Consider the following 12,870-nt stretch of genomic DNA (forward strand, 5'->3'; position numbering starts at 1 on the left):
TTGTAAATAGGTTTTTGAGCTCTTTTTCCTATTATGCTTTAGATTAACATTAGAATAATATAATACTGTGATTACTAACCAAATTAAATTAAATTGTAAAATAGAAAATGATCATTAGATCAGTAGCTATTAAAATAGATATACATAAGATGTATTGTGAACATAATTTCGTAATAATAAAAAGCATTTAAAAATCAAATCAAAAAAACTTATGTATGATCGTCAAATTTAGTAAACTACTTACTACTCTAAGGCTTAAAGTCTAAGCTGTAGACAGTTTTTAGAAGTAGTCGGAACCTTTGCGAAGAATTTTTTAGTATTCATTCACCCGATCGATTCGATTAGTATATTACATATTATATATGTATGTATTATAATAATATATTGATATTTTTAGATATTATTTATGAGATATTCCGGAGTAAATCCTAGTGTTGGTCAAATTAATATAAGATGCTATTTATACGTATTCATTATAACACATTGTATATATGTATGTACATATGTACATTTTATTAAATTTGCAAAATATTTATATTGACTGTAATAATCCCAAAATACACAAAAAATAAAATGCGTAAATTTTAATTTATTTGGAAAAAAGATGCTAAAATTGGTTTTCGTATGAGCGAACGTCCTGAGTCGACCTCAGGTGAACTGGTTCCTTGAAAGGACTTAAAGGGCACTTCACGATCGCGGCGAAAGTCATGGAGGGCAAGAGGTACGTCCTCCCAAAATGTTCCTTTGGCTCTTTTTTCAAATGTTGCATCTTCGTTGCTTTTATTGCGTGCGTTGCGTATAATCTCCTATGCGTTCTCCGAAAGAATTTTAATGGACGTCCACATCTCTGGCGGGATACCATACATACGCATTAAATATATTTACAATGAAAGCATTGAACAAAAATTAACACACTCAAAAGGAACATTCATGAATGATCCTTCTCCAGGCGGCATATCATTTGGTTAGATATGTACTTATGTGTACATGTAATACATATGTGAGGTCTGGTTCTTCGTATTTATACAGGTGTTATTTATGCCGTCATTAAAAAGGTCTGTGATAATTCGACCGCTGTTATTTTTCACCCACACACACATCTATCCCAACGATGTTGGGTTAGGTCAAGCTTTGGATTAGGTCAATTCAAGTCGGTGGAAAAGTGAGGTAGGATGAGGATCAACACCGCAAACAATTTTGGGACTACTCATCCTTTCAATAGCACCACTTACGATATAATTTTCAATAACTTTCCGATTCCACTTTTAATATTTCGACAATCCTAAAACCATCTACATACATATTTGTAAATATACATATACATATACATATGTATATAATACATATGTATTTGCAAACATACATAGGTAGTCTTATTTTTTTTATCCTAAGCTTTTTTGAATAATTTGAATGATTACTCTTCGTTGTAAAAATTACAAATCAAAAATATTTAGTAAAAATTTTAATCATGATAAATGTTATTTTGCCTTATTTTTAAATTCGGCATACATATGTACCTACTATTACAAGTTTAGAACTTTTTCTGCTATATATTGCATTTTAGCAAACATTTTTACAATTTGCCATGTATGTATGTATGTGTCACAGTGAAATTATACATATTTCAGGTGAAAATATATTTTCACTAATGTTTCAGTGAAATTATACATATTTCAAGTGAAAGTATATTTTCACTGACGTTTCAGTGAAATCATAACCAGTTACATTCTCAGGGTTGGTTTTATTCATTTAAGATTAGATTGTTAGGGTTGGTATTATTTAAGGGTTAGGATAGGTTAGGTTAAGTAAGGTTCGGCCCTATTCATTTAAGATTGGTTTTTTAGGGTTAAACGTTTTAAATTCATTGTTTGATACATTTTCACTGCTTAAATTGGTGAAAATATTTTTTAACTTGAAATATGCTTTCACTGTAACATTTCACTGTAACATTTTCACTGTAACATTTCACTGTAACATGTTTGTACTATATACTATGTATAGACCATGTAAAATTTTCTGTGGCCGTAAAAATTTTCAAATCTTCGAACCTTTTATCACCCTTCAGATTCAGAGATTGAAGAACTTCTATTTTTGAAGCTTTAATTTTAATTTAGAAGTTAGGTCCGTAATTTTATCTACAAAATCGCTAAAACAAGGTAACAGAAAATTTGTCATTCTCATCTTCTGACACGAAGCTTTTTACTGTGTTTTGTAATTTGCCTATGATGAATACGGTTTCTATTATTGATAGGTTACTTTTTTGTTGTTGTTTATTTATCAAACTAATACGTGGCAAAAAAATGCTCTAGCAATAAAATTGACCTTTCATATAATCACTTTGAAGCTTTTGCCTTAAATATTTATGCTTTACGCCCAAAACGGATATAACATAATCAATGAATTCACAAAGACGTTGAACTCTACTATCGAAGCTTAGCCATCTAATGTGGTTGTAATTGAGAAATATATTATGTTTTTTATTGTTCACATATAGACTTAAACAAGTTGGACAACTTATTACTGCTAATTCCACATCTTCCATACATTTAATTACAGCTTTGCTAACTAGCACTTCTTGATGCACAGTACAATGCATGCGAGATGTTTCATTTTCACAGTCTTCGTTAAACAAATTTAAAACCCCCTTTTTTTCGCTCTTCATAACCGCTGCTTCATCAGCAGTTACAGCACACAAATTGTGCGTCGATACGTTTAACTTGATTAAATGCTCTTTAACACTATAAATATTAATTGAATTCTAGCGGTCTTTTAATAAAGTCTGGCACATAAAACTTTCAGTAAATTCACCTTTTTCAACATCAAAATATCTTGAAAATATTAAAATTTGGATGGTTTTTGTCACATCATTACTGTCGCCCAAACATAAAACTATAAAATGGGCTCTTATTAATGGATTTACTTATTTTAGGTATAGCCTATAAACTTTCCTATTTCGTTGAATTGAATTCAGTCAGTATTAAATAAAAATATTAAATAAAATACTCTATAAAGCGTTGGTGGCCGCAACAAAATGCTCTAGTGGCCGTACATGAGAACCACTGGTATAGATACATATCTACATATGTACATATTTAAACATACATATATGATCAATCGTTTTTTCTTTAGCGCTTTTTCTCTTAAATTCTTAAAAAAATCAATGTGATGGAACATTCCATGTGAGGTTTTTTTAATGTGAAACTATTTCATTCATAGGGTGAATTAACTTCTAAAACTGAGATTAAAATTAAAAAACCTACGAAAATCAATAAAATTTGCTATTTTCACAAACTTACATAAATGGGCTGGCAGCAGTGCAAATAGCTTTTTTAAAAATTTGATATTAATTTTACAAATTTCCCGTGATAAGAAAACAACTTTCAAATTCAATGTTTTCGATGTACCCTATTGGTAATGTTAACATATTTATTCAATCAAAATACTATTCGATAATATATAAGAAAACTTACAACAACATTAAGAAAAACCCAAAGAAACCATTTTACTAGAGAATACTACTAATATCAGTGGTGTTATCCCAATTTCGAAACAACGGGTTTCCTATATAAACATACATACATATATGTATAACTTACATATATTAATATATATGTATGTATAAAAATACCCACAATTTCAAATGAAATTCATAACAATTAGCGATACGGGCATATACATATTTTTTTTTAAATACAGATACATTAATTAAAAATGACTTTAAATAAAAGAATTAGTGAGAAATGAAACGGGTTTCCGGAAACTTTTGATTTTTAACAACCGGTTTCAGGAAATCCTCAGAAACTCAAGGATGACACCACTGCTAATAAGATTGTTTAATTACTATCCAGTATTAAATGCAATTATAACACATACTTTCTTATTGTTTCATATTTGATTTCTTTCATTATTACTTCACTTTTCTTTATGAATATTTTTAATATTATTTATATCTGGAGAGGTCTGGTATCATATTAAAAATATAGAGAACCCTTTGAATGCTGACGTCTTTTCTGTTGAAAGCCCGCCACGCAGAAAATTTCACCAACATTTCCAACTAGAATTATTTAGAAATCCAATATACATATCTTGCAACAATATAAAATAAAGAAAATCTGTTAATAAATTTAGATTTTCCAACACTAGTTCTATCTTCGGGGTGCCGAAGGCATCGGGGGCGCTGGGGGCGCCGGAGGCGTCGGCGGCGCTGGGGCTGAAGGCCCCGGAGCGACGGAGGCATCGGGGGCGTTGGGGGCAAAGGCGTCGGGGGGTCGGCGATGCACAAAACGTAATTCGTAATTCGTAATCACTTCGTAATTTGTCATTAGTGCATTAATTTCTTTCCGAAACCAGTCGATTCAATATCTTAAACTTTATTTTTATTCGAGTTTCAATTCCTTTTCGAAACCACCCGTTGAAATCAACGGGCCCAACACTAGTTTAGTATAATAATAGTAGCGAATTTTTAGCTCGCAATTTTACCGATTCAAAATTTAGCACACTTCCAATTAACCCCTTTAAGCGAAAATAAAAAATAGTGTGGCCAGAACACTCTCCCAATAAACATGTTTCAATAGAAAATACTCTATATAAAATAGTATTAACAGTGTAAAAATACGTACGTTTGACTTTTGATTTGAACTGGACGACTACTTAGAGATATTTGAAAGCTGAAAAGTACTACAAATAAAAGATAAAATACCCGACTATAGATTACAATATTCATTTTGAACAGGAAATTGACATATTTTGAGACATCGACCGAACAACACTGAACTACACATTGCTACAACGTACTCTATTTTTGATTCGCACATTTTCAATAGAAATTTGCATTAGAGTTGAATTTTAAGAAGTGTCTTTTCAATGAGAATTCGATAAGAATCTAAGACCATTAAGTCGTTTTCTATCGTGACGAAAATCTTTTAACTATTAATAGATTGTTTTTAAACTACATAACGTTACAGATAAGGCTATTGTGTATTATTGAAAAAGGTCGCATTTGTTGTTCTTTTGAATGTTTTGCATTTGAAATATTTTCATCCTATTGAAATACAAAATTCTACCCTACTTTACCTAAAAATACATAATGTCAATAATGATATTTTACTACTGTAATGGCGTAGAAGAAAAATAAAAATAAACACGCCTGATAACGTCATCACGCAATTGAACGGGCGTGTTTAACTTAACATTCAGCTTATCTAAAACATACCGATAATCAATTATTGACGAGGTTATACTTATTCATATTCACTTCTTTACAATCACTAATACTGTATTGCAATCACTAATACTGTAAGCTCCTCGAGCAAATCGGGAAATAAGGATTCGTACATCGTCCCATTTGAATTTATGTCATTTTAATATCCGAAATTTTTTTGAAGTCTTAAAATGAGAAGATTCGGATAGAGTGGGAGCTTTGCGGACAAAGCTTCTCCAAAATTATGGGGTGTCCAAATTTCAGTTCTGGAAGCTTGGGACGCGCTATCTCTACGTTTCAAATTCAGCAACTAAGTATCAAATCCCTGTGACGTAATTTGAGTGAATTTGGGTTTCTATTGACATAATATGATGATTAGATTAGTCAAATTGAATTTATTTTCTAAAAAATATTTTATATATCAAAATAAAAATGGAAAATATATACTTTATTGAGTTATAAAATATGAAAAAAATAAGTTTATTTTTGAAAAAAAATATATTAAATTGAAATTGGAAAAACAAACTTACAAAAAAAATTAAAAATTATTAATTATAAATTATAAAATAAAAAATTAGACAAAATAAGAGTATTTTTATAACATTTCATTTTTCTATTATTTTCATATACAACATGTGCTTTTTTCATATTATTATAATCTAATATATAATTTCGAAAGAGACTTTGTAACTATGTATAGTTGGGTGGGAAACAAAAACAAGTCAAAGTTTCCATGACGACAAATAAATTCGCCTCCGGCCCCAGGGGGCGCCGGATTCTGGTATACATATAATTTCGAAAGAGACTTAATATATATGTACATATGTTTGTTTGTTCGTGACAGTCAATTTAATAAAAAAACAAATGAATATTAAAATAAATTTATATAAAATAAAGCTATTCAAATAAATTTAATAAAATCTTATAACTATAAGATTAGTCGTGTTTAAGTGGTTTATATTACAAATACCGAGCGAAGCCGGGTAAAACCACTAGTATATAATAATATGGAGTGGTTATATAGATATAACAAAATTCTATAATTGGGCTCTTTATGTTTATGCATTTCTACATATGTTGTCTGTTAAGTTAAATAAATAAATATAATAACAATAATCAACTTTATTTTTGAAAAAATTTCAATATTCAAATTTATATTTTGTATTACGTAAAAAGTCAAAAAGGCGCCTTCAAAGTCAAAAGGTCAATAAGGCGTCAAAAGGGAAATTTTTTTCCAAAAATCTTCACATCGTCAGCAAAAATCGTCAATCAAATTGTTTCACTAAAAAAACTATATACGAAAAATTGGTACATGGAACGTTAGGACCATGTATCAAGCAGGTAAAATTGAAAATCTGCAAATAGAAATGAAAAAAAACCAAATACAGATGCTCGGCATAAGCGAAGCTAGATGGCCTGGAGCAGGAAAAACGATGCATTGCAATGGATATACGACTTACTACTCGGGATCGCTTGACGGCACTCATAAGAATGGTGTTGCTGTGATTCTGGAAGACGACATCAGTAAAAGTGTGAGAAACTTTATTCCGTTATCTGAACGAGTCATGATGATACAATTAGCAGGAAAACCTATAAATGTTAACATAATACAAGTGTATGCCCCCACTTTTGATAAAGAAGAAAATGAGATTGAAGAATTTTATCAACAAATCAAAGAATTGATGACATATACGAAAAAACATGATGTTAACATTATAATGGGAGATTTCAACGCCAAAGTTGGAGACGAAGAAACAATGGGTATAACTGGTCGCTTCGGACTTGGAGAAAGAAATGAGAGAGGAGACAGACTAGTTCAGTTTTGCCAGGAAGAGCAGTATGTTATCTTGAATACTTTCTTTAAGCTACCTAAAAGAAGATTATACACATGGAAATCCCCAATGGACTGTCCTGATAATATTGTGCGAAACCAAATTGACTTTATTTTGATAAACAGTAGATTTAAAAATAGTATAAAATCGGTGAAAACCTACCCTGGTGCAGACGTGGCATCCGATCATAATCTACTTTGTGGGAAATTGAAGATAAGACTGAAAAAGATTTTAAGAGCATCAAAACCTAAACCAAGATTGGATTTAGAGCTGCTTAAAAATCTTACGATCCACGAACAATTTACAAAAGATCTCAATAAAAATTTTAAACAAAAATGTATTGAAGAAAATAGTAATGTAAACATAAAGTGGGAAGGTATGAAATCAGCAATGACCCAATCTGGGAAAAAGTTTCTTGAAACAAATCAAATAATTAATAAAAAACAACCTTGGATGACGGATGAAATTATACATTTAATGGAAGAACGTAGAAAACACAAACATAATAATCCAACACAATATAAAAATATTCACCGCCAAATTCAAAGGAAAATTAAAGAAATCAAAGAAAAATGGATGGAAAATAAATGTAACGAAATTGAAAAATTACAAGAAAAACACGACGAATTTAACGTACATAAAAAACTAAAAGAAGCAACAGGATCATTCAGAAAAAAAGATTTCATACTCCTTAGGAATAAAGATGGAAAAATCATTTTAAATATGGATGAGAAGAAATCAGAATGGACCGAGTACACAAAATTGCTCTTTAAAGACAATAGAGAAACCGGAGGGCATATTGAAGATCCAGAAACGGGACCATATATATTGAAATCCGAAGTGGAACATGCTATAAAACTAGCAAAGAGTCGGAAAGCTACTGGACCGGATCTGATTCCTGCCGAATTTCTCAAGTTATTGGACGACGATAACATAGAAAATCTAACAAAACTCTATAATAAAATATATTTATCAGGCGAAGTACCTAGCGATTGATTACAATCCATATTTATCCCGTTGCCCAAAAAGAGTAACGCGAGGACGTGTAGCGACTTCAGAATAATTAGCCTAATGAGTCACACATTGAAGATCCTACTAAAGATAATACAGGGCAGAATTTACTCACGGTGTGAAGAGGCGATTAGCAGAGAGCAGTTTGGGTTCAGACAAGGCTTGGGTACCCGAGAGGCCCTTTTCTGTATGAAAACACTACTCCAAAGATGCAGAGAAGTCCGTAAACCTGTGTACATCTGCTTTATAGACTTTGAAAAGGCCTTTGACCGTGTCCAACACGCTCGCCTGATGGAAACATTAAAAAATATTGGCCTGGATGACAGAGATGTCAGATTGCTACGAAATATTTATTGGAATCAGACTGCAGTAGTACGTGTCGATGATCAATTCACTGATGAGATTCCTATAGAACGGGGCGTCAGGCAAGGATGCATCCTATCACCTACTCTTTTTAACACCTACACCGAATCCATCTTCCACGATGCTCTCCAAGAGGCGGAGGGCATCAAGGTGGGCGGCGAGACGATCACCAATATAAGATATGCTGATGACACGGCACTAGTCGCTGAAAATTTAGCAGACCTGCAAAGATCTCTAGACCGTGTACATCAAGAAAGCAATCGAAGAGGTCTGCGCATAAATCTAAAGAAAACAAAATTTATGATAGTAGATAGAATGCAAACAGACACCGGGAATCTAACCTTGGATGGAGAGGTGATAGAAAGAGTAAAAAGATTCAAATACCTGGGTACCTGGCTGAATGAAGAGATGGACCCAGATGAAGATCTAAAAATCCGCATCGAGATGGCTAGAACAGCATTTGTAAAAATGAAGGCGGCCCTTACAAACAAGCATCTCAATCTTCATACGCGGTTGAGATTCGCGAAGAGCTACGTCTGGACAGTATTACTACACGGATGTGAGACGTGGACTCTGAAAACCAAGATGATCAGCCGCATTGAAGCTTTTGAGATGTGGGTCTATAGGCGTATGCTGAAGATTCCGTGGACCAAAAAGATATCAAACGAAGCTGTCCTCGGCATGATGGGGAGAGGCAGGGAACTTGTTTCTGTCATCAAGCGGAGAAAGATGGAGTACCTCGGACACATGATACGGGGTCCAAAATACGAATTTCTCCGTTTGATAACCATGGGGAAAATAGAAGGAAAAAAATGGATTGGCAGGAAAAAGTTATCTTGGCTTCGAAACATGCGCATGTGGACCGATATGAGCGCCGAAGAGCTGTTCCGAGCCGCTGAAGACCGATGCGGATATATTCAAATAATCGACGAGGTGGTCGCCAACGTCCGGATGCGGACAAGGCATTAACAAGAAGAAGAAGAAAAAAACTATCAATTAACTTAATTTCTAACGACTGTCTTTTTACTAGCCTCTTCTTACCTTTTTGGGTTTCAGTGATTCTAAATTTGGGTTTCTGTGATTTTATCCGATCGTTTTCAAACTTTGCCATTTTGCTTGGTTTGGTCATCAATATACATATTTACTTTATCTATGCACGTAGTAACAATAGATGAAGATTTGTGATCATGAGAAAATTCTAACTCGAGATTTTGACTCATTCACACTATTTTTTCTACTCTTTAAATATGTGTGCTCTTCACGACAAAATTCAAATACATACATATAATCCTTGTATCAATGGAAAGTGGGATCTTTTCCTCATAGAAAAGTCAAAAATGTTGGAAAAAAGCCACACGGTTTTTCCACACCCCCGAACGTATCAAGCTGAAAATTTATACTTGTATTCTTTACATATATGTATACTAACTTAGAGTGAGTACATATGTATATGGTTTTTTTTTGTACCGAACTCGTCACACATGAAGATTAAATCCATCTCATTCTTTGTTTTGTGACAGATTCAGATTGATCCGATTTCGTAAAATCGTAACTTAAAACCTTTCTTGAAAACAAAAAATAAACACGAACCTTCGGAAAATATACGTTACAAATCTGTTTTTGATATAAAATAAAGTGGACGGACCTTTCTAACAATTCGCTCCATGGGACGAACAATTTCTAAAAAAACCAGTACGAATGGTCACCTCATATAAGATGTAGTTATACGTCAAAACTTATTCGATAATCTTTGCAATGGTGAATTTAAAATGTAAGGAACAACTTCTGGATGACTTGAAAGTGAACACCACAACCAGGATGAGTTGAAAATGAACGAAAACGAATGCGCACCCTATCGGGTGAGTGACGCGGGTGGGCCTGCGCGCCACAGTTTGGACACCACTCTCAAATTGAGCGGCTATATAAGACGAATAGCTGGTTTCCAACGAGCGACAAATGCACCAACGTCCTCCGACAGTGGATTGGTTAGTTCTGTGCTTCGGACATGTTCAACGCAACACTCTACCACAAAGCCAACAGTCTTCAGCGTCGCGACGCCACCGACGTCCTCGACAAATATCTGCATCTCGTCAAATGGAGGAAAGATGGTAAAGATGTGGTGCTGGACGTCGGATGCGGAGAGGGTGACGTCACTATTAACATCTTGCTGAAAAGGCTTCCGATTGATTTCCACTCGTTGACCGGTGGCGATTTGTCCGTCGAGATGGTGGACTACGCCAAGAGCTTCTACGCCACTGATAAAATTGATTTCATTCTCATGGATATCGTGGCCGAGCCCAAGCCTGAACACATTAATAAATACGATCATCTATTCTCGTTCAACTGTTTGAATTGGGTGCAAGATCAGGCGTGAGTTTTCAAATGGCAATTCCGTTGATTCCTTTCATCTAATATTTCATTCATTGTTTATATCAATTAAAAACAATCTAAATACATTTTGCAGTATTTTAATTAAATTTCTTGATTTTTTATTAACATTTGAATTATTACTAATATAAAATCTAAGATTATCTTAATTTTAAAAACTAAAACAATGTATAGTAAAATTTATAGTTTTTGTCACATCCTTATTTGAACATGTTTTTCCCTTTTTTTATTTTATTTTCAAAAATAATATAATATTTCTAATGTTTATATGGCCAATTTACTACATACTTAAACCAATTTTTTTTTACAAATCATTTATCCGTTTATTACTTAGTCATTTTAACAAAATAAATAAAAATGCATATGTTATCAGAATTGATAAAGGTTTTTCGTTCCAAATTGACTCTTTCTCATTGAAAATGAAAAAGGTTGAATTTGTAATGAAAAAGGGTCAATTTGAAATGAAAAGGTGTCAATTTAGAATGAAAAACCTACATTAATTCAGTATGAAATGTTGGCTTTTATTTCATCAATTTTTGTTTTTAGTTTCGCGATAAGTACATACATACATACTTTTTGATGAAGCCTGTCTTTCTTTTAAGAATGTAGTATAAAATTAAAGTATCCAAAATTAATTTTTGAATACTTTGACCCCTTTTTTCAAATTTTTCAAATTGACCCCTTTTTATTGTCTATTTGGAATCAAAAACCTATATTAATTTATCCTAACTACAGTATGAAATGTTGACTTTTATTTCGTATATTTTTGTTTTTAGTTTTTCGATAAGTAAATGCGTACATACTTTTTGATAAAAGCCTGTCTTTCTTTTAAGAATGTAGTATAAATTTAAAAATTAAATAAAATTAAATTCAGATTTTCTAAATTTATTTAAAATGCCGAAATACTATAATAATTTTGTTATTCATTAATCATAAATTAAATTTTTCTGAACATATATTTAACTTTGTATAATTCTATATTACATTTTCAATAAATAATAAATAATCTCCATGAATTGTTTATATATGTATTTTCAGATCTGCTTTACGATCGATGTACAATATGCTAAACGACACGGGCGATTGTGTGATAACCTTTACAGCAAAAAATCGTATTTTCGATGTATGGAAACTTATGTCGGAAGATCCAAGGTGGGAACAGTACATGAGAAATCACGACATGTACATATCACCATATAATAACTCCTTAAACCCTGCAGCAGATTTTAGGAAATTACTATTTGGAGCTGGTTTTAAAAATGTGAAAGTGCAAGTTAAACATAAAACCCACGATTTCATCGGACTGAAAAACTTACGAGGTATTTAAAAATTATAATAAAAACAATTCTCAATATAATGAATCATCAAATATATCTAGATGTTGTAAATACATATTTCACACATAAGTTTTCATATAATTTTATCTTTATTTTTCCAAAGATTCTGCAGCAGCAGTTAACCCATTCTTAAAATATATTCCTAAAAATCTGCATGAAGAATATTTGGATCATTATGTATATTATGCAGGTGAATTGGGTTTTTTAGAAGAAGACAATAATAATATTAGTGAAAAAGTACTTATACAATCAAATTACAGTTCCTTGATTGCATACGCCTCAAAAAGCTAAATAAATCATCGGTTTTTGTTCAATTATTAATATTTATGTAATTGCCATAAACTCGAGTTTTGATAGAAATCTTGAATAATAGGTAGTATACATTTAATTATAAATAAAATCTCAATTCATATAAATTAGTTCTTATTTAATCTGTTAATAATTTTTTTATTTGTTATATTATGTATAAAACAACCATATTTGTTATTTAATTAACACCTTACCGCCCGCTTTGACGCGTGGATTGTTTTCACCCATGTCCGGAAATGTGCGCGACTATTTTCACCAGAATCCGGGCCGATTTCAGTTTCAATAGAAAAAAAGCCTTTTTTGTGCATTTGATTACTTCTAGAATAATGATCGTATTGTAATGATATTTTGAAACAGTGTTCATTATATCACTCTGCAAACATCTAAAAATTAAAACCAGGGATTTTAAACTGGAGTACGCGAATTAATG

The 12,870-nt window shown here is 32.1% G+C and overlaps 1 protein-coding gene across 1 annotated transcript; it reads left to right on the forward strand.

The window, feature by feature from the left end:
• The first annotated feature begins 10,411 nt into the window (after positions 1-10,411).
• On the forward strand, positions 10,412-12,422 carry LOC143922786 (juvenile hormone acid O-methyltransferase-like). The gene is made up of 3 exons (XM_077446117.1): positions 10,412-10,776; positions 11,833-12,113; positions 12,235-12,422. Exons 1-3 carry the CDS (start codon positions 10,412-10,414, stop codon positions 12,420-12,422), a joined length of 834 nt encoding a protein of 277 aa, XP_077302243.1.
• Positions 12,423-12,870: the final 448 nt, after the last annotated feature.

This window comes from Arctopsyche grandis, chromosome 2 (assembly GCF_051622035.1).
Source record: "Arctopsyche grandis isolate Sample6627 chromosome 2, ASM5162203v2, whole genome shotgun sequence".
Lineage (NCBI taxonomy): Eukaryota > Metazoa > Arthropoda > Insecta > Trichoptera > Hydropsychidae > Arctopsyche > Arctopsyche grandis.